The following is a 27,976-nucleotide window of genomic DNA, read 5'->3' as shown; positions in this document are numbered from 1 at the left end:
AGAAGGTCCTGAGTGCTCTCTGATGCTGTAGGAACAGGGCTTTTATTTTAAACGCACATACAGTGCAGGCATATATAGAGCGGTGTTACAGTTATGTCAAAATCTACACAGATGCATCAAAGAAGACAGGCGAGCAAAGCGGGATATATTTATTGTTCCTGAGTTTCATGTCAAAGTAAGGAAAGGGATCGGTGACAGTTTATTAGTGCACAGAAATCGTTTCAGTTCTGTCAGCTGTCCAGTGGACTGAAGACGCAAGACCAGTAAGATCAGTGATGTGTTCACACTCATCATTGGCTAGTTTACAAGACAGTGACTCAGACAGCAGGTCAGACATTCTGATAGAGATTCAGCAAACACTGTACAGAGTCAACGACATGGAGCTCAGAGTCACCACCTTATGGGTACCATGGGTATCAGTGGATTGGCTATCAGTGTTAGCAGGACAGAGATTAAGAGCAGAACACAGCAGAAAATGGAAGAAAGATGTCAAAAGTAATGGGAGGAAAACACGTTTTACTGTCAGAAATATGATGCTGAAAGAAGGCAGCTGATCCAGAAGCTCGGTGATATGGAAGTGGAGATGGACTCGAGTATTATCAGGCCATATTTAGTTTAAGACGAACTCATTCTCCACACCGGCAGGGGGCGGTAATACACCATTTTGCTGTTTGCCAACCGCCAACAAATGACGAAAAAGAAAGAAAGCCGCAGACGAGGAAGAAGCAGCGTTGGCTGTCAACACACCGGGACTGTTTATCGGGACCGTCACCATGCGTCTGCTCTGTAAGACACCGCGGATTTACTCACACGTGTGTCAGCTCAACCTGCTGACGCAGCAGAGGAAGAAGCATCTGTGGAACCAGGTACGAGCTGCGTCCATGGCTGAACATGATGCTAATGGTAGATACGAGCCACACTCACAGTGACCTTTATGTCCACTGTAGTTCTGGAGATTATCTCACCTCCCGGGGCTTCGTCCGTTCATTAACCGCACGCTGCATCCCCCCTGCCGGCCGTCGCACAGCGTAAGTTCAGCTTTTACTCGCTGGTGATTAGTTTAAACTGAACATACTTAATGACGGGTTGTAGTTGTCACCGAGCTTCTCGACCATCTCCAGTTTATCTACAAATGTTCGGTCTGGTTTTTACAGAGACGACACACACACACACACACACACACACACACACACACACACACACACACACACACACACACACACACACACACTATGTGACAAATCAATATGAACTGTATCAAATTTAGGCCTGTTTAAACTCTCCGTCCTGACTGAGGAGTTGTTCAAATATTATTACTTCTATAGTTGAATATTATTACAGATATTGACTGTTTGATGGTGTAGCGGCTATCGGAGCCTTTTCCTGGACCTGTTGAGCACGAAATAAATACTGTTGCTGACCCTGCAGCAGAGCTTTAATGTCTGCTCTGGCTCAGCACCAGTGTCGGCTGCACAGGCCTGATGTTTGGTTTCATAATGACGTCGTACATTATAACTGCCACAGTCTCAGTGCAGATCAAACAGACACACTTGAGTTCTTTGAAGAAACATTCACTCTCCCACCGTGTCTGAAATTTTCTGCACTCACTCTTCTACTTTTCGCTTCTTTGGTCCTGACCTGTTTAGTAACTTGGGGTACATTTCTTCTGTGATTGTCGTTTTTGGTGGAGCAACTGACTTGATCAACAGCAGCTCCCCCTGGTGTTAAAACTAAGAAGTGCAATACACTCAGGCAAAAGTTGAAGTGCGGCCTTATTCTATTCTATTTATGAAATTACTTGCGGGCCAATTAAAAATGGACCGCGGGCCGGAGTTTGGACATCCCTGCTATAAACCATATTAATGGAAAATTCAGCTTAAATGAGTAATGTTGTAACACAATAAACATCCTCTTTATTGCATGAGTGTGTTGCATCTGTTTGGAACAAGCCTGTGAAATACTGGGAGAATATATTCTGGAAAGATGACACCAAAGTTGAACTCTGCCACAGGCTCAGCCAATCACCTGACCCGAATCCAACTGGAAAATCTATGGAAAGACCTGATGCTCAGAGTTCATAGAAGGGCCCACAGAACCTTTGAAGAAGTAAACAAAGTTTACGGTTAGAATTAGCTTATGTCTCAGTCCAAAATCAGGGAGTGCCTTGCACCTCCAAATTCAACACTTTATTAAGGATAAAGTGCGTGTCACAAATGTTTCGCATCGAGTGATTTCATCATCTGTCTTCAAATGGGAAAACAAACTGTAACTTTCAAAGTTGGCCATAAATACTCTATAAGGTGCATACATGTCAGAAACCAGCTGAGCATGAAGGAGAAGAGTAATTAAACAAGTTTGTTGGTGTTTTTCTATTTCAGTGGTTCGGGAGCAGAATTAATGGCTGCAGGTGGAGCAAAACCATCTACCTGAATTCACAGAGCCAGAAAAAAGTCACCCTCGTGCATGTAAGGTAACCAATATTTTGGTTTTTGTTTTTCTCCTTAAGCATTGCTTAAGCTTTGACTACTTGAACTCATTTATAACTTTGTGTCATTCTCCAAAAGTGAACTGTCTGCGGCAGCATATGAGAAGCTGGCCGATGAGACATTAGACGCTCTGGCTGATTACTTTGAAGACCTCACAGATGAAGCTTTTACTGGGGCCGACTATGATGTTCTCTTCTCTGTAAGTCTATGGATGTTGTAAGGGTTGCTAACTGTGAAGTGAACTTTAATGGTAGCTGTAATAAATGATGGCAGAATGATGTAAATGCTTATTTACAGAAACTAAATGATGAACATACAATTACACTGAGGCTGCCACAAACACTATTGTATTGTACCATATTTATTTGACAAGGTTTTAGCTGTTAAAATGAAGTAGATTTGATTTAGTTATTAAATATAAATCAAACCAAAAGTTTATTCAGTATAGTGTTAATATCTGAATGAGGCCCCGGGGCCACTTTGTAGTGGAAAGGTTGGGCCCCGAGGTAAAAAAAGGTTAAGAACCCCCATCTTGTCATCTGGGCTTTCAGTGATCAGTGTTGAGGTGATTGATGTGTCCATCTAATCATAATGTTTGATATCCCCATCCCTCACTCATCTCCTAAACAAACCCACACCGCCTCTTTTCTGCAGCCTATGACGTCTGAAATCTCCTTTAACCACCTTTGAATGAAACCTCTCCTTGTCGCAGTAACCGTGATGAGCTGCTTGCATGCTTTAGTTCAGCTTGTACCAACAATGCACAGACTGCATCAATTAGAAACTCAGCCTTGGGTAAATAAAGTCCCTCGTGCTGTCAAGCAGAATGAAAATGGAAGAAAGCTCAGCGTTGTGTTTAGAGATTGTCTGAATAACTATCAGGCAGAACGAGTAAATGAATTTTATTACAAAGAAGTCTGGGAATCCTAAAGTCCTGTCCAACACAATCAGCTCTGTCCTGCATCCCACCACGTCTGAGACCGCCGCACACACCTGTGAGGATTTTAAAGGTTCTTCACTGGAAAAATGAATCCTATCAGAGAACGTCTTCTGCTCCCGTCCCCAGAGCCTTCTGAACCACCTACGTGTTCCTCCTTTCTCACCTACTTCAAACCAGTCTCATTATCCCATCTTACTGATATAGTAATGCACATGACACTTGCCCTGTGAAAGTGTTACCTACACCATTTCTCAGAGAAGACAGTCGCCATCACGTTTCTAACATCCTTTGTTAGCAGCAGCGTCTGAAATGGAACTGTTCCTCTTCTAAACAAGCTGCTGGTTTGGACCCGTCAGTTCTGTCATTTTCAGATACTGTTCTGGATACATTCAGTCTGGCTTCAGAGCAACACAGTCTGCTCTACTGAAGGTGCTCAATGCTTTCGGCTGCTTTAATTCTTCTAGACCCGAGTGCAGCGTTTGACACAGTTGATCACACAATCCTATTAAACCATTTGAAGACGTGCGTCGGCATTCGAGGCCCTGCTGTAAGATGGTTTGCCTCTTGAGAGCAGAACATACTCTGAGATGCACGTGTTACCCTGCTACACTCGCTTGTGGAGTTCCTGTTTTATTCTCCCTTTACTTGCTCCCATCAGGCTTCATTTCTCAGAAAACACAGAATTTCTTATTACTGTAATGCAGACGATACATCGTTGTATCTCTGTCTAAACCCAGGCGTTGATAGCACATCGGGTAAATTGCTACAGTCATTTTAAGCTTTTCAGTCATAGTCACCAAAATCAAACAGAAAGGGAGTGAAACAATTTACGTTTATTGCGATAAACTTTACATACATGTTAAATAAAATTAAGATTAGTTATATTCCATGTAGATGTTTGGTCAAAATTGCTTTGTTAACGGATGAAAGCAGAATCGTTTTCTTCTGTTTCTTGTTTGACAGAGTGGTGTTCTGACAGTGAAGCTGGGTGGAGACCACGGCACCTATGTGATCAACAAACAGGCGCCAAACAAACAAATCTGGCTTTCTTCTCCTACCAGGTGAGACTCGAGCTTTGTAGCACTTCATGGTAATATGAGTAACTGGAACCCAACAATGTCTCTGTTCAGTTTACACAGTTCTGTCAACATTTTCCACTCAGCTGTTTTGTTTTTTATAATTCTAAATGATTCTTAAGATGCCAATAAGTGACTTATGTGTTACCAACATAACCAATCTGGTCAGCTTTAAGTAATAAATCGCTTGATTGATTAACGCAGACATGCAAATATTTCATTATTGTGGTGATTAAATCCTGTATTTTGACGCTCTGGTTGCTAATTGTTAGTACATGCACTCACAGTTCACCACATTCATGTGTCATTTATTTCCTTTGCAATGTCTGGTTTTCCTGACATTTCCATTCACACAAACACAACAGGTGACTACATTAAGCACAGTAGAAACCGTTTGGCCCTTCTCAGCAGCAGCAGCTGAACAGAATTACCTTTGACCTTAAATAACCCCGCCCCTGCCTCTTGCACAATCACGCCACCTATAAGCAAAAGTCCTTTCCATTTTCTCCGTCACCACCTGTTAGTTGTAGCTCTCTTGCACATCAGCCAATAGTGCCGACCTCTCTTCTTCTACACAGCAAAATCCCCACTGTGAAATTGACACTGAGTGTTAAAGTTAACACTAGAAACGTGTCTGTATGTGTCCACACTTGAGTTTAAATGAGCACTTTTCAACGTGTTATATTTTTAACACTGACCTAGTGTTTATGACACTAACACGGAGCAGTGTCAACAATATTCTACACTGTGTGTAGGGCTGTTCGATATAACGATATATATCGGATGACGATATAAAAACGTCTGTCGTTTGTTTCTTGGTGTCGCAAAATAAACTTTTTATCATCATTTTGATGGTCACTGTAGAGTTTCTTAAAGTTGTCCCTTTCTCTTATATTTAAAAAACCACACTACAGACGGACGAAGGACTACGCGTTGTCGTTAGCAACAACGACGCTGTCCGCTTGTTTATTTTCCACATGGACCTTTCACAATAAAGCTGAAGAGCCTGTTGAGATTTTCAAAATAAACTGAATCACGTGAAATAGTATGCAGAGTGTTTACGGTTTCAACTTACGTAGCACTCGACTGCAGCTACACGACGCCCAGCTGGAAACACTTCACGCAAGTTCAGCTGCCCGAGATTCACAGAATTGACAGAAAATGTAAATTTTTGTGATAAATATCGTTGTCGGGACGATAGATGTCTTATATCGGGATATGAGAGTTCGGTCATATCGCACAGCCCTAGTTTTAAGTGTTAAAAGATTAGCACTGATTAGTGTTGGTAGTACTTTACACTAAACCTGGTGTTTAATTTAACACTGAACAGCACTGATTTTCTAACACCAGTGTCATCACTGCCAGATAACAATGAACTCGCATTCATCTCTGACATCTCTACTACTGCAATTAAACGTATTTACAACCACTGTACCCACCACAGCCATCAATGACAAACACCCATTAAAAATGTAAGAGATTAATTTACAAAAATGTATTCAAACAGTAAATCATCCAGTTTGTTTCCAATCCATCCTCAATACTAAATGCATTTAAGTGATCATTGTAATACATTGTTGAGACCTTAAAAGTCAGAAGATAAGCATTATTAGTGTAACTGTTAGAGATGCAATCTTCTTTTCAACATCAGAACAAAATACATCCCGACTTGATATAAGATAAGATAACCTTTATTAGTCCCACACGTGGGATATTCTATTGTTCTGTCTCTGCATACATCAAAACCGAGAACATGGATTCAGCTATTTTCCATTTTTGCTCACATTGTATTAAGACATTAAAATGGTTTTTCAAGTTGATCCAGACGGACAACATGGTGGTGACATAGTATCTGTAGACAAGCAGAAGAAGACGGCCGTAGTGATCGATGTAGCGATACCGAATGACAGCAACATCAGGAAGAAGGAACAGAAGCTGGAGAAGTACCAAGGGCTCAGAGAAGAGCTGGAGAAGATGTGGAGGCTGAAGGTAACGGTGGTCCCAGTGGTAATCGGAACAGTTGGTGCCATGATCCCCATACTGGGCCAGTGGCTCCAGCAGATCCCAGGAACAACATCTAAGATCTCCTTCCAGAAGAGCGCAGTCCTGGGAACAGCTAAGATACTGCGCAGCACCTTTGTTGTGGAAGTTTTCCATTAAATAAAGCCTGCAGACGAGCGGTGAGCTGCAGCTAACATTCTTTAATCAAACACACAAAGAACAGACAACCAGGCTTGGTGGAGAGCCTGCATGACCGCAGGGTCAGCAGAGTCTCCCTGAGCCCAGCATGGCCCTCAGTTAAAAACCTTCTCCAGGAACAAAAGGCAGTGCACAGCTGCTTCACACCATAAGGTTCACACTCCCTTGCTGCCTCCCAGAGTCCTCGAAGAGACAAAAGACTCTTCCTGTGGAGTTGTCTGCTTCCCCCAACTTCCTTACTACACCCCCACCATTTGTCTTACTGTATGAGTGTGAGACATGTGAATCCATCATACAACAAAATAATGTGATTAATACAGAAGTAAAAGAAATTCCTATACAATCCCACCCTTTGATTCTTAAATCAAGAATCACATTAAAACCAGAATTTCTCTCCTGACATTCTGTTCATCACATCAACATTATTGTTCACTTAAAGGAGTTTCACACTGTGTATCCTCACTTCACTGTTCTCCCACCACCCTTTGTTCATCTTTAATCATCCCCACAATCTAAGCTCTCACATGCACAATGAAGTTGTGCATTGTCTCTTAAAACTTCCAGGGCCTCTCCCCTGGAGTAGCTTCACTCCAGGCCTGTAACCCTGTCATAAGAAAAAAAGACATTAGCCAGCAGTGTGTCCTGCTGTAAATCACACGATCAACCCTCTGCTGTGGAAAAAGTGATGTGGATGTTAGCGCAGCGCATCTGTATGCACACTTTCTCACAGTGACCTCTGCACTGTAAACAATACAAGGTCATGAATAAGACACTGCTGGTAAATTCACAGACACAGAAAGTGGCATTTAAGAGGTTAAGTCAGCACGGCCCAAAAGCCCATGCAACCTGCTGCTGTCACCTTTCTGCTCCTGTAAAAAGAAACATACAAACATCCACCCTTTGGTCAGGTCAAGGTGGAGGTGCAATCTTGCATACTGGTGTCAACTCAGTCAAGCTTTTGTCAGTCCAGTCAGTCCCCATTTGTTATTTGCTGACAGTAGAACCTCTCGTGACGCAATAAGTTTCTACTGCCAGCAATGACGCCATTTCAAAAAAGAAAGAAGATTTAGACTGGATCACCTCGCTGAGTCCTTTTTGGCAGGGACTTGTTTTCTGATTGTCCCAAATAAGTGGCTTTCTCCCGAGCCCATTTTCATTTTGGAGAAGCTCACTTGCGATTGATCAACATGTCGTGTAGTGCTTTCGATCCCGATCTTGCAGGCCTACTTGAAAAAGAGAAAATTGCCAAACAAAAAATCTCAGTGCACTGTTAAAATCAAAAACAATATGAAGGCCTAGTTTTAGAAGTTGTCTAAGCGTACTCTCTTAGAATGATAGATCAAAACTGGCAGGTTCAAAGTGGTACCAAAAGAAAATGCATCAATAAATCCCCAAAACTTTCATCCACCAGTCACACCTCACACAACAGCAATATCCTATTAGATGATGAGTTTTTTCCATGTACCCAGATGTGCGTCATGATAAGACCTCCCCCACACATCAGGAACAAGAACCTCAATAATCTATTAGTCTCCACTCATCTGACCCCCTGCAGCACTCTGTTCACCCCTGCAATGGTTCAATCATTTTTGCCCAATATAATACTAGTTCACTAGTCTGTGCATCACTTCTTAACCTGCTAAGTGAACCGGACAAGATGATGGTAACAGAAACGCTTAAAATACTGTTTGATCTTCATGAGCTTCATTGCATGTGTGTTTGTGTTAGTAGGATTAATGCTTTTTTCTGTTTGTGTAATTTTGTGTACCTCTCCTCTTTGCGGTGCTCCAGACACTTTTCAATTCTCCACGTAAGGCAGTCGTTCTTTCTTCCCAGTTTCATAAACCCAAATTTCATTCCCACACTAAAACAGCTTCCTCCATGTCCTCCCTGCTCCTTCCACTGTGGTCTCATCTCCTTGCAGCAGTCCAGTGAGAGTCCGTTGTCTTTCAGCTTTGTCCTGTTTTCCACTGTCTCATTTTGCTCCAAAAGTGGTAAATTTCCAACTCAGGCAGTCTTTCAAAGGTCCATTCACACACAGTGAAGGTGCAGTTCGTTGGAAATGCACATCCATCCATCCAGTCGTGATGATGCCATTTTTCTCCTTGCTGCCGCTGTCTGGCACAGCTGCTGCTGCTGGACCTTTTCTTCACTGCTGTGAGCTCTTGAGGTCCATCTCGTTGTTCTGGAACTGCATTTCTGGTCTTCAGGGAGAGATTTTGGAGCTTGTGTTCTCAGGGTGACAAACACATGGAAGTTAAGCTGTAAAATAATTCAACCAAAACTTGGCTGGAGTGTTTCTAATGATGTTAACCTATAATGTTCTTCCGACTGCTGCACGTGGAAAATTGATCCGGGTCTGCTCTTCACCTGCAAGTGACGCACTGAGACACAAAACCCTAATTTTATTGCTTATTTTCATCAACAATTCTACTAATTGTGTGTGTGTGTGTGTGTGTGTGTGTGTGTGTGTGTGTGTGTGTGTGTGTGTGTGTGTGTGTGTGTGTGTGTGTGTGTGTGTGTGTGTGTGTGTGTGTGTGTGTGTGTGTGTGTGTGTGTGGCCTGCAGTACCAGCTTCTCCCGCTAGTTGGAAACAACTTTCACACACATTTCTACTACACTCCTCTTTTTTTGTTTGTTTGTTTTCCTTGTTTTTTGTTCCCCATTTTCAACATTTGACCCTGTTTTTCACTCTTTTTACACGCACACATCAACCTATTAACTCGTTCAACATTTCTTTTCCTTTCTCCACAACTCACACAGCCATTCTCTGCCATCTTACACACCACACATTTACTCAGTTCTTACCATACAGTCACGTATTGAGTTTTGTCTCTGGCCGCCTGGTGAAGGCCTGCCGCTCTACTGGATCCAGTTTCCCATTACTACACGAGGCGTCCCCCGTGAGGTTCCTTGCCTTCTACGGACCAAGGAACGAACACCGCCACTCTGCGCACTGTAGTACGCAGAAATGGACTCCGACAGTGTACCCGAACAGCTGTCCTGTGACGTACTTGGACCGAACACAGGTCTGGGCCGGCGTCTCCCCAACAGCGCGCATGAGCCAATGTTCTTGTGATGGACCGTACCCAACACAAGCCTGGGGCCTCAAACCGCCAGGATTTTCCCTCCGGAGACTCGAACTCCAGAGTCAGCCAGCGTTCCCCCCTCAGCCAGACAAAATTTATATATATTTCTCTGTTGACAAACTGGTATAATAAGAATCTGTTATAAGTCAGTATAGAGTAATGTTACTTCCCTCTTCCTTTCTTCTCTTGTGCTTACAGCGGACCCAAGCGCTACGGCTGGACAGGTGAACGCTGGGTATATACTCATGATGGCATCAGCCTTCACCAGCTGCTTTCTAAGGAGTTTTCCATTATCTTTAATAAGAACATTGACCTGTGTGGCTTGCCCTATTCCTAAAACCCTGTTAAATGCTTGGACTATTCACAGACTCAGTGACTCACATCTGAATTTCTGTGCAGCATACACACCATCTGTTAAAGTAAATAATGAAGTTCTGTATGAAATGCTGTTTCTGTTGCATTCTTCATTCTTCAGCTGAATGACGTCTTGAAGTCTTGTAAGAGTTCAGTAGTTGTGGTCAGTGTGGCCACTGGAATCCAATTCTGTGAGTTTTTCAATGAAAGTAATTAAATGCTTTACCTGTCACTTCTGTCTGTGAACATGTCTTTGTAGAGTCTCAGTCATCCAGGTCATCTGAAAAGCATCTGGAGTTTCTAAACGCATCGTTTTCTCTCCGTTTTGGCCTCCCGTCCACACTGAGACGGTGTTTTCCCCGAAAACGCAGCGTTTGGAAAACGCTCTCGAAAACGAATACATTTGAAGACGGTGCTTTCGTGTTGCAGTGTGGACGGTGAAAACGGAGACAGATGGAGACGCATGTTAGTCATGTGATGCAGTCATGTGACCAATTAAACAAAGATAGCGGAGGGCATTATACAGCAGTTGTTTTGTCTGACAGCCCTATTAAAGATTAATATCAGTCTGCTCCAGAGAGCTTTTCTTCTAATTCTTTAACTCTCACTCGCTTTTGCAACTTTGTACTTTTGTGTTACTCGCAGCAACAACTCCACCTCATTGTGAGTCCATTTAAAAAACTCAGGAAAGTAAATAAGCGGCAGACAGAAATGAGGCCGGTCGAATCTTCTTGCGTTTCATGCATGCGTAAGACTGGAACATAAGTGTTTTCTGGCCGTTTCAATGTGGACGCACAACTCTGTGAAAACAACTGAAAACACTAGTGTGGACGCGGAGCGCTTTCAGACGAAAATGCCGTTTTCGTATCTATCCGGGCCAGTGTGGACGTAGCCTAAGTTCATGAATGTTTCACTTGTTGTTTCAGAGGTTTCTGCAGAACTGCAGCATGAATGATGTTTGATGACATTTTGTGTAATATTTTAACGTTTGATTATGATCTATATCAGGGGTCGGCAACCTTTCTGATGACGAGTGCATCTAAAATTTCCTCAGAAGTCAGTGTGCCATATGATTGCATTAGCAATAAATGTAATAACGCTCTACATGAACAGTTACACACTATATAGAACAACCCTATAGGATTATGTGTTTGCAGATGTTGGCAGCTGTCAGCGAATAGTTATCAGCTATTTTGAAACAAAAAAAGACTTTTTATCCATAACAGCAAATGAACTGTACAACAGAAAATACAAATGCTATCTATGGTCTCCTCACAACAATGATAAGAAAAATAAACTGGGCCAATATGGCATGTTTGTTAATACAGAGACACATGTTAATGTGATCTCTGGTCTCCCACTCAGAGACACAGGTCTCCCAGTGTCCAGCATTCAGACGGATACCTGAGGACTCATGTGAGTGTATAAACACCTTTCATTGCTTATACCGTTACAAAAAATAAATAAATAATAATAATTCATCAGCCCATAAAAACTAAAAATCACCATCGGCCCACCGAGCAAATGCCCCGTACGCCCGATGGCCAGTCCAGCTATGGTTGTGCCATCAGTTCACCCTTCGCGTGCCAGCTGTGGCATGCGTGCCTAGGGTTGACGACCCCTGGCATAGACAAATGAATTAAAAGGCACCGGGTTGCCAGGTTTTCCTTCATCCCCTATTTGCATGCAGCATCTAGCGTCCCTACTACCGAACTGCCAGTTTCTCCGCTTCTATCACTGCAAGCAGCAGCAAACCCTTCTAGCACAGTGGTGTCAGGCTCTTGCTATATCTGCCATGTGCAAACCGCAGTGACAAGCGTCTTACCCCTGAGTTGCCAGTTCCTGTCCATCCAGCATGCCTTGGCCACCGACACACTGGTGGCCAAGGCGGGTGGTGGTGGGGGCTCCTCTGGCATTGCATGCTGTAGTTTTTAACTGTGGACCCTCAAGATGTCTTAAGATGATGTCTTCAGCTCATTGAAAGAACTACAGAAAAAAACAACCAGAATATTCTGAATATTTCTCTTTTATACTCTTTTGCACATCTGCCTCCCTCTCTCTCACCTCCTATCTGGACATCCAATCATCATCATTTATACAGAATCACCTGATATCTAGCCACACCCTATACTCTCACCTTACCCACTTTTAACTAAGGCACAAATTACTTCATGAAAAACCACTTCATTACATTTGTCTTATTTTCCACGTGACATAGAAAATTCCATTACATATGAACATCCAGTCACATACATACGGGCATGGAATGATTGGAATGCCTGAAATCAGTGATTTGTATGGGTAAGTTAATATGTTTGGCAATATAGACACATCTGTGCGTGTGTGCTGATTGTACAGGTTAGAGACTGCACAGCTTGCCTCACAGGTCTGTGAAGGCAGGCGTACTGTTCCCTGTTCAATTCAATTTATTTATTTACACAGCGCCAAATCACAACAACAGTCGCCTCAAAGAGCTTTATATTGTAAGGTCGACCCTAGAATAATACATGCAGAGAAAAACCCAACACTCAAGTGACCCCCAATAAGCAAGCACTTTGGCGACAGTGGGAAGGAAAAACTCCCTTTTTACAGGAAGAAACCTCCAACAGACCCAGGCTAAAGGAGGGGCGGAGCCATCTGCTGGGATTGGCTGGAGTTAGGGGAGGAAGACAGGACAAAGACACGCTGTGGAAGAGAGCCAGAGATTAATAATAACTAACAATTAAAGGCAGAGAGGTGTTTTCATTTATTGCCTATAATAAAAACAAACCTTGTATATGTGCTGTTTGTTTGTTTACTGTCTCGTAACCCCTCTCTTAGGATAACAGCAGGAACAGGTGATATATGGGTGTGATGTGTCCCTGCAGCTTTACTGTAGAGCTCCTCTAAGGAGTGAAGAGCACAGCCAATGTGCTGTGTTGATGACCCCGAGCAGTGTAGCAAAAGACAGCGCTCCAAAATGATAAATAAATACATAAATATATTTGGTTCATTTTAAAGACAAACCTAGTGAGCAGCTGAAGGGTCTGCACATGACAGATTTAGCCGAAGCATGGTGGAGCTCGTTGGGAACAGGAGACTGGTCAGCCTTAGCCGAGATATCTAATGGAAACATTGTGATTGGGATGGTGATCAATCAGGTGTATAGAGAGGCTGCAAGAAGTGTTGTTTATTTCACTTATCACAAAACGGCAGAGGCTAGAATCCTTTATTCATATTTATATTTTGAATAGTAGAATATTTGAGCTTCTTTATTGTTTTTGTACAAGCAAGGTATAGTGTACATTCTTTAGGCAATGCAGAGTCCCCTCAAACCAAAAACAGACAGTTGTACATCCTGCTGCTGCTTGTACATTCACACACAGCCACAGTCGTCACATTTGTGGGTTACGTTATACAGACATCTTTGTACATTGCTGACTGTTTGATATAAAAGCCAAAATGAAACAGAAACTGGTACTGTTTTTTTCTTTCTGTATTCAAGGGTAACAGGGTAAGACATAAGGTAATATCTGCCCACAGATATTACCTGCATTCATTATTTCATGATAATTAATACAGATGCAATTTATACAATGTATTTGCATAAAATCCATCTTAGGGAAAAAGCTTGACATAGATTGACTGTCATCACTATAAAGAAACATAACCTCATATTAATTTAAATTGATTTATTTAATAAAAATCAAAATGCAGAAGCAATGTGTAAAAAGTTAAGTATACTCGAGCTTGTAGAACGACCTAAGCAGCGCTCTAGAGTGTGTCCACAACTCTGAGTCTCCGTGTGGTCATCAGCTGACACACATCGTGCCCCTATCGTGTGTCCCAATCAGAGATAGTCAGGGGCGGGACCTCTGTGATTGGCCGTGGTCCTTTTGTGTGTATTTGAAAGTGCAGGCAGATAGAGAGGTGAGTAGTTTGAATAAAGCGATATCGATTCATTAAATCCTGAATCGACTTTTAAATATAAATGTCGAAACGCCAGAATCTCAGGTTAAAGCTCTCAAAACTATTTCAACAACCACCAAACAGTAAATGAGAGCAGGGCCCTATTTCAGGAAGCCGGTTTAGAAAACTCAGAGTGAAAAACGATACTCAGGGTTGAGTAACCCCGAACTGTCCAACTCGGAATATTCGGTTTCAGAAAGGCTGATAACAATTAGTTCAGTCAACGCGGAGTTGCTTTAACCCCAAGTTAAACGCGCACACGAGGATACATAAAGCCCTGATTAGTGGAGCACAGATTAAGCGAGTCACCATGGAGACGGAGGGAAAGAAGGCGCGGTCAATGTATCTTACAGCGCTTGAGGCCGAAATTCTGATGGCAGCATATGCCGATAACATGCAAATTTTGCAGAAAAAAAGTAACACAGCCTCAGCTGCAAAAGAAAGGGAGCATGCATGGCAAAACATAGCCGACAGAGTCAATGCGTGAGTGTTAATTTAAACATTGATCGAGGGATTTCCACCCATTTAACACGTTATTTTATCATATGTTATTTTATTATATTTTATTTTATTTTGTGACGTGATGTGACGTGATGTGAGCGCAGGTGCAACCCAACAGGCCCCAAACGTTCCTGGCAGCAAGTAAAAATGACATATAAAAATATAGTCCAAACAGGTAAGGTGTAATTGTATTATGAGCCATAGTGCTTGGTCTGTTTGTCCGATGTAAATCGATTGCAGTTAGAGGCTACATTAATTTCCCCTCTGTAAGCACTTATTGAAATTATCTGAGCACATTACAAGTACATATTTGCTTACTCTGTATGCTCAAATGTGACCCGTTATAGCCAACAGAAAAAAAGCGGAGGCCCGAAAAACAGGTGGGGGTCCTCCACCACCACCACTCACAGAGGCTGAGCAGTTGGCTTCCACATTTGTGATAATGTTGGCAGCATCACATATGATCTTCACAGTGCAGAGAACACAAATTAGCATCCATTACTATAATGAAATAATTTGTTAGTTTGAAATGCTACAGGGAACTATGTACCTGTACATTAATGCTGTGGAAAGACTTCCTGTTCACATAGTCTCCTTCATTTACTGAAGGAGCAATGATTGGAATGTGAGCGCCATCTGTACAGCCAATCACGCCTGGGAACCGTGAGAATAAATGTAAAATTTAAGTAGTAGTTCAAGTATCACCACATCATGAATTAAGTTTTGTTCATCCTGATACCTGCAATTTTGTGGAATCCCTCTTTGATAAATCTTGTGGGTCTATGACCGGGGAACACCACAAACGAGTACAGGAGACGTTTCAGTGCAACTGCCCGACAGACGGTAGCCTTGGAAACGTGCTCAGCGTCACCAATATTATACAGAAAGCTCCCGTTTGCAAAAAACCGAAGTGTGATACAAATAATATGTAATTAACTGAGAGCATGTCCGCGATGTGTCACATGAGCAATATTAGGCCTGAGGATGTTATTCAAATAAATTATAGATTGTGCTGAAAAACGGTAACGTTCACACAGGAAATCATCAGGAAATGATAAAATGTCCAAACGCGCTCTAATCACTCTCTCCCGGCGGAGAGCTCTGCGGAGAATTTGGGCTTCAACATCTACTGGCTCTTCAAGGAAGGAGCACGCCATGTCTGAGACTTCCTACAGTCAGGTTTCTGACAAAGAGGCGGCGAACGTCAGGGTTAGTTGAAGTAAACCTGCTAGGGGGCAGGTTAGCTTCACGGAGTGTGTCGTCATAGTAACTCACTCAGAATTAATCTAAACTCGCTTTGTGAAACCGAAAACCCAGAGTTTTCGTTAACTCAGGGTATACTTACTCAGAGTTTGCACTAAACCGGCTTCCTGAAATAGGGCCCTGGTAACGGACTCCACACAAAGACGTAAACACAGCGTGGACCCCACGCATCAGAATCAGCTTTCTCTTTCTCGACTTTCTCACCTGACGGCCCGAACACGGACAGGCCGTCGGGGCTGAAAGCCGGCAGCTCACCGACTCTGATGCGTCGGGTCTGCTCTGTGTTTACGTCTTTTTGTGCTCGATTCTGATGCTGCAGGTTTTATTTCTCTCCAACCAAAATTCACTGAACCAGCAGCAAAAGAAGCAGCAAACTATGTTTCACATTTGATAAATGTCGTCATTAATTCCCTCTGACCTTTGCTGTTTTGCTTCCAGCACACAGCTCTCTCTCTGTACTTCAGGAACAGTTTCCCGTCTCAAATCTCTGTTTTCTGCATTCATTGGCTTATTACCCACCGTCTACCGTTGTTTACAGCGCTGTCTTTTTCTTTTTTGTTAATTAAATGTCCTCGGACAAGAAAGACTCATTTCTGCTGTTCAATACTGAAGAAATTTATACTTTTTAAAATTATGCAAAATTGCAGAATATTTTTAAGGTTATCTGCTATAAAAAGCCAGGTCAGGAAAATCTCCTTCGATTTCTGTTTTATTCTCAGTTACTTTGACACAAAGGCATCTGCTGTGATGTTCAGACCTCTGATGAAGTCTCACAGTGTCAGTTCTGATAAATGATCAGAATTATAATATTTCTGACTATTTGAGGCAAAACTGAATCGAATCGAATGGATTACAGAAATCAGTGACGATACGCAGCCCCAGTGAGCAGCCTAGGCCCGACAGAAGCGGATGTAGCTGTCAGTAATGAGGAAAGATGAAAAGAACAATTGATAACTTATTTGTTAAGGCCTGATCCGTCTGAAATTCATAGCCAGCTCTGACACGGAGCCATCAGCCCCTGAATGCTGAAAAAGCAGCAGTGTATCCAGAAACACATTATATGCTGCGATAAAAGTGTCCCCTCCCCCCGCTGCCTTTCAGCAGCAAACAGGTCGTCAGAGGAGCCGATGTGATGATTAAGTTTAACATTGTCTACAATATTGCCGAAGAGCGTCAACGCTCTTTAAACACAAGCACTTTTTCAGTAACGTTGTGTTGACAAGATTGTTAGTTAATCATTTACAAATCAGTGTTGTCTGTATAGACAGCAATTCCCCCCCCCCCCCCCCACCAAAAAAAAAAGTGCACATGTAAAACTGCGGTGTTAAGCGATGCGGTTGAAAAATTTGGGTGCGCCTAACGTTGGTGCTGGTGCGCCTTGCAACCGTGGCAAAAAGAGTTAGTCTAGAGCTTTGCCTAAGCAACCAAAGACGTTAGTAATCTTTTGTGTGTCACGTCATCAGTCACTCAGGTGTCTCGTTGTCCTTCACACAGCTGCTTCCATGCTTTGTCGGTTATGAACAGCTCTCTTAAGGTCCACTACAGCATTTCACCCAGCTTGAGGTGGGACTGGGCCATTGCAACACCTTCACATTTGCTTTGTCACATTTTACTCTAGAATACTTTGGTATACCGAGGAGTTTACTCAATGATTGCAAGGTGCCCAGGTCTTGTTGCTGCACAAGAAGCCAACGAGTTAGTTCAGATGCAGTTTTGCAAAGCTAAGCCATGCTGGTATATTCTTTTTAGGCTCTTTTTCTCGGAAACAAATGCAAAGATGCCATACTTGTTCCGTGTTTTTTCTTACTGTATTATATTTAACGTGGCTAACTGAGGCACGTGGAGTCTGAGTGTAGCTCTGAGTATTGCAAGAGCTGGAATGAATTTGCTGAGACATCCACTGAGACGAGACGACAGGAAACTGCCATGAATGTTTTCCACTTGTGAAAAGTCTTTGTCACTGTAGAATGATGGATTTGAAACTGTTTGGAAATGCTCTTATGAGCCTTGTGGGCAATAATTGCTTTTTAGGTAACTGCTGATGTCTTTTCTCCATGGCAGTGAAGATACTAGATAACTGAGTGCTCCAGATCCACAAACTGCTAAAACTTTTCCTTTTCTAGAGGTGATCAAATCTACTGATAATCAATAATCACTGATTATGCTCATGCAGGATAAATAGGTGTATTTACCCACTTAATTCCTACAGGAAACAGTAGTTAATTTTTCACACATGCTTCTGCGTTTGGGCTGAATTTATATTAAGTGAATAATGATGTTGGAACATGTCATGGTTTGTTGTTCCTCTGAGGTTATATTTACCTCATTTTAAAATGTGATGACGGATCATTTCGGGTTGCTGTAGCTCAGGAGGTGGTGCAGGTCATCTACTAATTGAAATGTTCATGGTTCAATCGCTGGCTGTCTGCCGAATATCGTTGGGCGAGATACTAGCCCCGAGCTGCTCTCCGGGGAATCCACCGAGTATGAATGTGTGCAATTGTTAGATCGAACACAACCCCCAGAAAGAAGTGCTTGTACAAATGGATGAATGAGGCAAGTTGTATAAAGCGCTGTGAGTGCTGGGATAAAGTAGAAAAGTGCTATATAGGAATGAGTTAATTTACCATTAAATTTTGGTAATAAACAAGAATAATCTGCTCAAAATACTGTGATTCTGAGCTGAGAGTCGAAACACGACTGAGCCCACAAAGTGAAACCTACGTAACTTAATTCTACATAAACGAGGGTTTTTTTCATACATGGGTTTGGTGTAGAAAATGTAACTAGACATCGGCAGTGCCCTGTGGTGAAACTCGGGGTACTAGTAGCAGATACAGGTATGTTCAGAGGTTTACATACAGCCATCATGTGCATGAACGTTACATTTATTTTGGGCCTTTAAAGTTTAAAAAATATAAGAATGAGGTGAAAAAGTTTGAATTTGTTTTGGATTTTCTCTCATCCATGCTGGGTCAAAAGTATACGTACATGCAGGCTCTCTCACTCTCTATACATAATGTTTAATAACTTATGCTGATTATAGATTATAGATTAATAGTATTCAGATTGATTGATCAATACTCACAAATTTAAAGGAACTCACTAAAGCGCAAAGGACTGTAGATTTACACACCATCTTACAATGCTGTGATGGCAGACATTCCCCAACTCTGTGAATGGTACTCATGGCCACTGATCAATGGTTGTTGATTAGCGGTCATGGCAATTTGCATACTAATGGTCATAAGCTGACCTCCCAGCCCAGTGTTCATTCAGTGCTGCTGGTGTCAGTCACTGTGCAAATGTCCTGTTTCTAAGGTTGGAAACCTGCAGTCAGCTGAGACTGAAGAAGTCACCTGATGATGACGAAACGTTTCTCCCACTGGAAACTCTGCGGCCAGACTTTTTGGGATTTCTTTAGCTGGATGATTGAGCATGAAGACAGACAACATCAAGTAATGTTTCATCTACTTCTGGAATAGCTTTCCTCAGCATGTTTGGGCCTAGCATAGGTCCATGCCAGGAAAGCAACCAATTTAAATGAACTTGACTAATTGTGGCAAGAAGAGTGATCAAATATTCAGCTGGAATTTCACCAGAGGTTTGTTGATGGCTACCAAAAGCATCTAGTGACCCACAATGTCATGAAAGTATGTAAACTTTTGCCCACAACTGTGTCTGGATGTGACTCATGTGTAAGACTGGAAATAAGATTTTTACTGTGCAAAACAAACATCATTCCTCTAATTTAACAATGAGGAAACTGATTTAGTTTCATGAACTAAGCGGCAATACACGTTACTATATATTGTGTTTCAAAATATCAACAGTAAACCATGAAGAAACTCTGCAGACTCTGGGGCACGACTAGGTACTGAAAATGTATCTGGTGTGAACATCTTTTTATTGTAATAATAAAAGCCTACATACACATGGATAATATTGGTTTTTGTGTTGCAGCTAGATGAGTTTGAGCAACAGAACAATCTTAACAACTCACTACAATTCATCAGCTATACAGGATGAGGTCCGGGCTGGGCTGAGGGAGTTGATCTGTGAGGTCAGTTTGTGGGTTAAATGTAAACAGGCTGCTCCTGGGCGGTCAGCAGGCGATACATAGCAGCAGGCATGGTCTTCATATGAATCTAAAGCAGACAGAACAGAACAAAGTAATCATCATGGAATTCTGATATAAAGGTTCTTATTTATATCATTACATATCTAATGGTATAATGGTATGTAATAGAAATTCGGGTAGGAAAGGGTGCCCAAGAATCAGAGATGCCTGAAGCCCTGAAACGATTGTCAAGAACCGTGCAGAAGTAATAAAAGGGGCTACATCCTGACATCAAGCCACTCGTGGACCACAAACAACATCAGACTACGGAGTGGTAAATGGACTGGTTCTTATATAGCACATTTCTACTCTGAGCAAAGCGCTTTATACAACTAATTCATTCACCCAATTACTTCCCATTCACACAGGCACTTATTCTACACTGTTAAGTGCTCACTGTCTAACATTCATACGCATTCACATTCCGATGGATGCATCGGAGAGCAACATAGGGTTAATATCTTGCCCAAGGATATTTGGCTGGTGGAGCCTGGGATCGAACCTTCCAGTTAGCAGCTGACCTGCTCCACCACCTGAGCTACAGCCACCCCACAAAGACTGCTGTTCAATTGTCCAAAGTCCTCTTTTCAGATAAAATTAAATTTTGGATTTTAATTGGAAGTCAAGGTTGTAAAAAAGGCACATGAAAGTCCCACCCACAGTGTCCTAAAGCTACTGTCAAATGGCACTGTTGTTGACCGTGACCACATGGGGTCTTGGAGTAAAAGGAATAGGAGAAACACCTGACCCAACGATACAGACCAGCTGAAGGCTGCTATCAGAGCAACATGGGCCTCATCAACAACCTCATAAACCACCATAAGTTGGTCAACAACAACACCTACACCAGAATGCTGTTTATAGACTTCAGTTCAGCGTTCAATACAATCCACCCCTCACAACTCATCAGGAAACTGACAGACCTGGGCATCAGTTCCCTCATCTGCAAATGGTTACTGGACTTCCTGACCAACCGCCCCCAACATGTCCGGTTGGATAACCGCTGTTCATCTACCATCACGATGAACACCGGTGTACCACAAGGCTGTGTGATGAGCCCTTTCCTCTACTCCCTCTTCACCCACGACTGCAGACCTGCTGATGGTTCCAACACCATCATTAAGTTTGCAGATGACACCACGGTGATTGGCCTCATCAGTGACAACGATGTGCGAGGCTGTGAAATTGGACGGTCTAGCCTTCAGATTTGCGTCACCGCTGTCTCGGAGGAGTTTAATAACAGGACACTGGCGTAAATTCTCGACCATCTCACACTTCTGTTTAATCAGTTAATCAGAAAACGATGTGCTGGAAGTTTGCTGCTTTTGCCAGCTCTAGTGACCCTTGACCTCCTGGTCAGCTATCGAGCTGGTGGGTAACAACGTCTCCGAAAACGTTGCAGGACTTTGGCAAATATGTGATATCTTAATAAACCGAGCAGATATTTGAAGTTTACACAGCTACATTCTCAAAATATGTTAAAAGTTTAATAAGAGTAATATTAAAACTAAGGAGCTGCCGCCATTGTTGGAATCCTGAATCCTGCAACACGTTCTCACTCCAAAAGCGTAATATTTTATGCTAGGTGACAAATCGTCAACATATTACGCTTCCAGGCACCCGACACATCCCTAAATGACGAGATCAGAAAAATGAGGAAACATGAGAACCATTTGGAATCTACACGTTCATTCATTTTACTTCAATCACTTTGGAAAACACTATTTGAAGTCATTAAAGTGCTTGTTAAGGTTACGGATAAGGTTAGGGTTTGACCCAATTTGACCCATTCCAGTTTTTGTGTTGACCAAAGTACTGAAGGTTTATGACTTTTCCTTATCTGGGGTCATGAACTGGTGTGTAAAATATGGACACTTTGGTCCTGGGATGTCTTTGCAGTGTTTGTATACAAAGATGATGTTGCAGGTCATTTTGACCTGCACACTTTTATGCAAGTAAAAAGCTGTTCAGATCCAAAATAAACATTTGTCTTTGATGTACTTTGTTTTGACTGCCTCTGAATATACATCAGACCCAGGTGTGTATGTGAGAAACTTTCTCTCCCCTGTTCTTGTCACTGTTCTCGTGTCATTTCAACACACCTAAAATGAGCTCCTGAAGGATGACGACTGAAGAAGCTTTATCACTGCTTTTGAACTGGGATAGTGATGAAGAAGAAGGTGTTTCAGAGACAGAGGATCTTTCAAGACAAAGACTACAACTCGCTCCAAAGGAGGAGTAGACAATCTTGACAAAGTCACAGCAACATACAGCTGCCAGTGCAACACAGCTCGTTGGCCCTTGGTAATTTTCTACAACATTTTGGATGTGTCAGCTTACAATGCCTATGTCCTGTGGACTGAAATCAACCAAAACTGGAATGCCAGCGTATTGTACCGACGTCGGCTTTTCCTGGAAGAACTGGGCAAAAGTCTTGTCACTCCCAAGACCCAGAGGCGAGTCAGACCAGCTCGATCTCCAGCAGCAGCAGCTGTCATTGAAAAGGTCAAGTGTGCAGTGGATCCAGTGGATACAGGTGTAAAGAAACAGGAAAGATGCCAGGTCTGTTTAGGTGGACGGCCTTGTCTTGGTAGGTTTACAGTTGTGCCATACTCCTTCCCTTTCTGAATGATGGCTTGAACAGTGCTCCGTGGGATGTTCAAGGCTTGGGAAATCTTTTTGTAGCCTAAGCCTGCTTTAAATGTCTCAATAACTTTATCCCTGACCTGTCTGCTGTGTTCAGGTGAAGCAATGAGTTGTTGGCGCTGTCACTTGGTGTTCGCTCGCTCTGTGGTAGAGTATCACTTCCTGTTCCTGCTCAAACACAGTGGTGTTTCTGAGTAGCTTATCTGCTTAGCAATTTAATTAAAAACTTTTAAATACATTCTTCTTTCATAGTATAATCTTCACGTGCTTCATCCGAAGCACACTTTCTGAGTACTCACTACCTAATTTATAGCCAAAGTATTCACTCACTGTCTCTGTACTGTTTCGCTAGCTTAGCTTAGCTCGTAGCCGACTCGTTAGCACCATGGCTACTTCACCTGTCCCTCCTGCACTTTCTTGCTCATTGTGTCAGATGTTTAGTTACTCCTCGGCCTCCTTTAGCAGTAATGATATCTCTAACAAATGTAGCATATTTGCAGCGCTGGAGGCCAGGATTACTGAATTGGAGACTCGGCTTCGCACCCTTCATTCACCCGTAGCTAGCCAGGCCCCTGTAGCTGGTGCAGCCGAAGATAGCGTAGGCCCCGCTAGCTGTTCCCCGGCAGATCCCAAGCAGCTGGGGAAAGAGGGCGGCTGGGTCACGGTGAGGAGGAAGCATAGTCCTAAACAGAAGCCCCAGGTACACCACCAACCCGTTCATGTGTCTAACCGTTTTTCCCCACTCGGCGACACACCCGCCGGGGGTCAAACTCTGGTAATTGGCGATTCTGTTCTCAGACATGTGAAGCTAGAGACACCGGCAACCATAGTCAATTGTCTTCCAGGGGCCAGAGCAGGCGACATTGAAGGAAATTTAAAACTGCTGGCTAAGGGTAAACGTAAATTCAGTAAAATCATAATTCACGTCGGCAGTAATGACACCCGGTTACGCCAATCGGAGGTCACTAAAATCAATATTGAATCGGTGTGCAACTTTGCCAAAACAATGTCGGACTCTGTAGTTTTCTCTGGCCCCCTCCCCAATCAGACCAGGAGTGACATGTTTAGCCGCATGTTCTCCTTAAATTGCTGGCTGTCTGAGTGGTGTCCCAGAAACGATGTGTGCTTCATAGATAATTGGCAAACCTTCTGGAGGAAACCTGGTCTTGTTAGGAGAGACGGCATCCATCCCACTTTGGATGGAGCAGCTCTCATTTCTAGAAATATGGACAAATTTATTAAACCCCCAAAAATATGACTATCCAGAGTTGGGACCAGGAAGCAGAGTTGCAGTCTTACACGCCTCTCTGCAGCTTCTCTCCTCCTGCTACCCCCCCAAAAACCCATCTCCATAGAGACTGTGTCAGCTTCCAAAAAGACAAAAAACAAACTAAAAACCAGCAACAAACAACTTAAACATAAACAATTACAAAGAAAGAACAATACAGTATCCACATCTGAACCAAAGAGTAAAACAGTGAAATGTGGATTATTAAATATTAGGTCTCTCTCCTCCAAGTCTCTGTTAGTACATGACTTAATAATTGATCAACAAATTGATTTACTCTGCCTTACAGAAACCTGGTTGCAGCAGGATGATTATGTTAGTTTAAATGAATCAACACCCCTGAGTCATTCTAACTACCAGAAATCTCGAAGCACAGGCCGAGGGGGAGGTGTGGCAGCCATTTTTCACACCAGCCTATTAATCAACCAAAGACCCAGACAGACTTTTAATTCAGTGAAAGCCTGATGCTTAGCCTCGTCCACCCCAGCTGTGAAACTCAGAAACCAGTCTTACTTGTTATCATCTATCGTCCACCTGGGCCTTACACAGAGTTTCTGTCTGATTTCTCAGACTTTATATCTAATTTAGTTCTGAGCTCAGATAAAATAATTATTGTGGGTGATTTTAACATCCATGTAGATGCTAAAAATGACAGCCTCAACATGGCATTTAATCTGTTATTAGACTCAATTGGTTTCTCTCAAAATGTAAAAGAACCCACCCACCACTTTAATCACACTCTAGATCTTGTTTTAACATATGGCATAGAAACTGAACATTTAACAGTGTTTCCTGAAAACCCTCTCCTGTCTGATCATTTCCTGATAACATTTACTTTTACAATAATTGATTACACAGCGGTGAAGAGTAGACTTTATCACAGTAGATGTCTTTCTGAAAGTGCTGTAACTAAGTTTAAGAATATAGTCCACCCACTGTTATCATCTTCAATGCCCTGTACCAACACAGAGCAGAGCAGCTATCTGAACGCTACCCCAACAGAGGTCGATTATCTTGTTAATAATTTCACCTCCTCACTACGTACGACTCTGGATACTGTAGCTCCTGTGAAAACTAAGGTCTCTAATCAGAAGTACCTGACTCCGTGGTATAATTCTCAAACACGTACCCTAAAGCAGATGACTCGTAATCTGGAGAGGAAATGGCGTGTCACAAATCTAGAGGATCATCATTTAGCCTGGAGAAATAGTTTGCTGCTTTATAAGAAAGCCCTCCGCAAAGCCAGAACATCTTACTATTCGTCACTGGTTGAAGAAAATAAGAACAACCCCAGGTTTCTCTTCAGCACTGTAGCCAGGCTGACAAAGAGTCAGAGCTCTTTTGAGCCAACCATCCCTTTAACGTTAACTAGTAATGACTTCATGAACTTCTTCACAAATAACATTTTTATCATTAGAGAAAAAATTACCAATAATCATCCCACAGATGTAATATTATCTACAGCTACTCTTAGTACCATTGATGTTAAGTTAGACTCTTTTTCTCTAATTGATCTTTCTGAGTTAACTTCAATAATTACTTCCTCCAAACCATCAACGTGTCTTTTAGACCCCATTCCTACAAAACTGTTCAAAGAAGTCCTGCCATTAATTAATTCTTCGATCTTAAATATGATCAACCTATCTCTAATAATCAGCTATGTACCACAGGCCTTCAAGCTGGCTGTAGTTAAACCTTTACTCAAAAAGCATCTCTAGACAGGCAGAGCCTTCAGTTTTCAGGCCCCTCTTCTGTGGAACCAGCTTCCAGTTTGGATTCAGGAGACAGACACTATCTCTACTTTTAAGATTAGGCTTCAAACTTTCCTTTTTGCTAAAGCATATAGTTAGGGCTGGACCAGGTGACCCTGAATCCTCCCTTAGTTATGCTGCAATAGATGTAGGCTGCCGGGGATTCCCATGATGCATTGAGTTTTTCCTTTCCAGTCACCTTTCTCACTCACTATGTATTAACAGACCTCTCTGCATTGAATCATATCTGTTATTAACCTCTGTCTCTCTTCCACAGCATGTCTTTATCCTGTCTTCCTTCTCTCACCCCAACCGGTCGCAGCAGATGGCCCCGCCCCTCCCTGAGCCTGGTTCTGCCGGAGGTTTCTTCCTGTTAAAAGGGAGTTTTTCCTTCCCACTGTCGCCAAAGTGCTTGCTCATAGGGGGTCATATGATTGTTGGGTTTTTCTCTGTATCTATGAAGCGCCTTGAGGCGACTTTTGTTGTGATTTGGCGCTATATAAATAAAATTGAATTGAATTGAATTGAATTCTTTGGACTTCATGGTGTTGTTGCTCCCAATATTCTCTTAGACAACCTCTGAGGCCGTCACAGAGCAGCTGTATTTGTACTGACATTAGATTACACACAGGTGCACTCTATTTAGTCATTAGCACTCATCAGGCAACGTCTATGGGCAACTGACTGCACTCAGACGAAAGGGGCTGAATAATTACGCACACCCCACTTTGCAGTTATTGATTTGTAACAAATGTTTGGAATCATGTATGATTTTCCTTCCACTTCTCACGTGTGCACCACTTTGTGTTGGTCTTTCACGTGGAAGTCCAATAACATTGATTCATGTTTGTGGCTGTAATGTGACAAAAAAAAAAAAAGTTCAAGGGGGCCGAATACTTTTGCAAGCCACTGTAGATCATGGAAAGGGAATACCCTTCAATGGTATCCCCTCATGCCTGTGCCCTCTTTCAACAGGACAATGTGCCCTGAGACAAAGCAAAACTGGTTCAGGAATGAGCACAACAGTGAGTCTGAGGTGTTCACTGGCTTCCAAATTCCCCACATTTGACCCCAATCAAGCATCTTTGGGAGGTGCTGGGCAATCCAGTCTGATGCATGGAGGCACCCACCTAGCAGCTTAAAGGACTTAAAGAATCTATTCACTTCAGTTTTATTCAATTTTATTTATTTATACAGTGCTGAATTACAACAACAGTTGGGGTGCTTTATGTTGTAAGGTAGACCCTAAAATAACAGAGAAAAACCCAACAATCATATGACCCCCTGTGAGCAAGCACTGTGGTGACAGTGGGAAGGAAAAACTCCCTTTTAACAGGAAGAGTCTGCCATGACCGGTTGTGGTGAGCGAAGGAAGTCAGGATTAAAGACATGCTGTGGCAGAGAGCCAGAGATTAATAATAAGTTATTATTCAATGCAGAGTGGTGTATAACATCTTGGTGCCAGATACTCCATGGCTCAATGGGTGAGAGCTGTTTTGGTAGCAACAGGGGGACTAAAATAATATTAGGCAGGTTGTCATAATGTTATGCCTGATCAGTGTATATAAAGCTTTTTCCCACATACTGATAAAGTACTCTATCCTATAGATGTAAGTGCTGTGTGCACCTTGGATTCATACCTATGATCGATTTAGAATAACCAGTTAACTTTACATGCATGTCGTTGGACCAGGAAGGAAGCCGGAGTACCTATAGGGTGGCTGTAGGAGGCAGAGCAGGTCACCAACTGATCGGAAGGTTGGTGGTTCGATCCCTGGCAGTCTGCATGCCAAGTATTCTTGGGCAAGACACTAACCCCAACTTGCTCTCCGATGCATCCATTGGAGTATGAGTGTACTTAGAAAGCACTGAGTGTAGATTGGGTGAATGAGGCATGTTATATAGAGAGCTTTGAGTACTCCAGGAGAGTAGAAAAGCGCTATATAAGAATCAGTCCATTTACCATAGTACCCAGAGGAAACCCACAAATGCACCACCCAGAAAGGCCTTAGGCACAATAGACTGCAGTGTTTCACTTTTAACTGTTGTGCATCGAAAGATCCTGATTTCCTTGTTATGTATAATGTGATGCAATGTCTTACCTCTCCCACAGCACTGGACAGGATGTGGACAATTTTTTCATGGGGCGTGGCCACCACACTCTGGCTGTTGATCTCGATGATGCGGTGACCAACTCTGACCCCGCCCCGTTCGGCAATGCCCCCACGCATTAGGCTGCAAATCTGTTGAAGAGATGTCACTTTTTCTTTAAAAATAACAAATAAAATCACTCAAGAAATGTAACAAAATTGCAG

At 42.6% G+C, this 27,976-nt stretch overlaps 2 protein-coding genes across 3 annotated transcripts in view; one reads left to right on the top strand and one right to left on the bottom strand.

Moving 5' to 3' along the window:
• The first annotated feature begins 678 nt into the window (after nucleotides 1-678).
• On the top strand, nucleotides 679-10,376 carry fxn (frataxin). 2 transcript variants are annotated; one of them, XM_026188287.2, is made up of 6 exons: nucleotides 679-866; nucleotides 948-1,028; nucleotides 2,379-2,470; nucleotides 2,565-2,685; nucleotides 4,390-4,487; nucleotides 9,989-10,376. In XM_026188287.2, the coding sequence occupies exons 1-6, from the start codon at nucleotides 774-776 to the stop codon at nucleotides 10,125-10,127; spliced, it is 624 nt and encodes a 207-aa protein (XP_026044072.1). In that variant the 5' UTR covers nucleotides 679-773; the 3' UTR covers nucleotides 10,128-10,376. The 2 variants fall into 2 exon arrangements, with proteins under 2 accessions (XP_026044072.1, XP_026044073.1); XM_026188288.2 differs by lacking the exon at nucleotides 948-1,028 and having other exon boundaries at nucleotides 689-866.
• A 9,368-nt stretch (nucleotides 10,377-19,744) lies between these two features.
• apba1a (amyloid beta (A4) precursor protein-binding, family A, member 1a) overlaps nucleotides 19,745-27,976 on the bottom strand; it is a 44,547-nt gene continuing 36,315 nt past the window's right edge. The window contains exons 12-13 of the mRNA XM_026186996.2: nucleotides 27,764-27,904; nucleotides 19,745-20,004 (exon numbers count right to left, since the gene is read on the bottom strand). Of these exons, the coding sequence (XP_026042781.2) occupies nucleotides 19,933-20,004; nucleotides 27,764-27,904 (213 nt within the window). The 3' untranslated portion in view covers nucleotides 19,745-19,932. The remainder of the gene's footprint in view (nucleotides 20,005-27,763; nucleotides 27,905-27,976) is intronic.

This window comes from Astatotilapia calliptera, chromosome 12 (genome assembly GCF_964374335.1).
Source record: "Astatotilapia calliptera chromosome 12, fAstCal68.1, whole genome shotgun sequence".
In the NCBI taxonomy this organism is placed as follows: Eukaryota; Metazoa; Chordata; class Actinopteri; order Cichliformes; family Cichlidae; genus Astatotilapia; species Astatotilapia calliptera.
This window is presented reverse-complemented; position numbering and strand designations above follow the sequence as displayed.

Bases quoted from the DNA above. Each gene is read 5' to 3' on its own strand.
- fxn (XM_026188287.2), top strand. From the start codon at position 774: ATGCGTCTGCTCTGTAAGACACCGCGGATTTACTCACACGTGTGTCAG. The intron at 1,029-2,378 runs GTAAGTTCAGCT...TTTCTATTTCAG, and splicing joins CCTGCCGGCCGTCGCACAGC to TGGTTCGGGAGCAGAATTAA. The intron at 2,686-4,389 runs GTAAGTCTATGG...CTTGTTTGACAG, and splicing joins ACTATGATGTTCTCTTCTCT to AGTGGTGTTCTGACAGTGAA.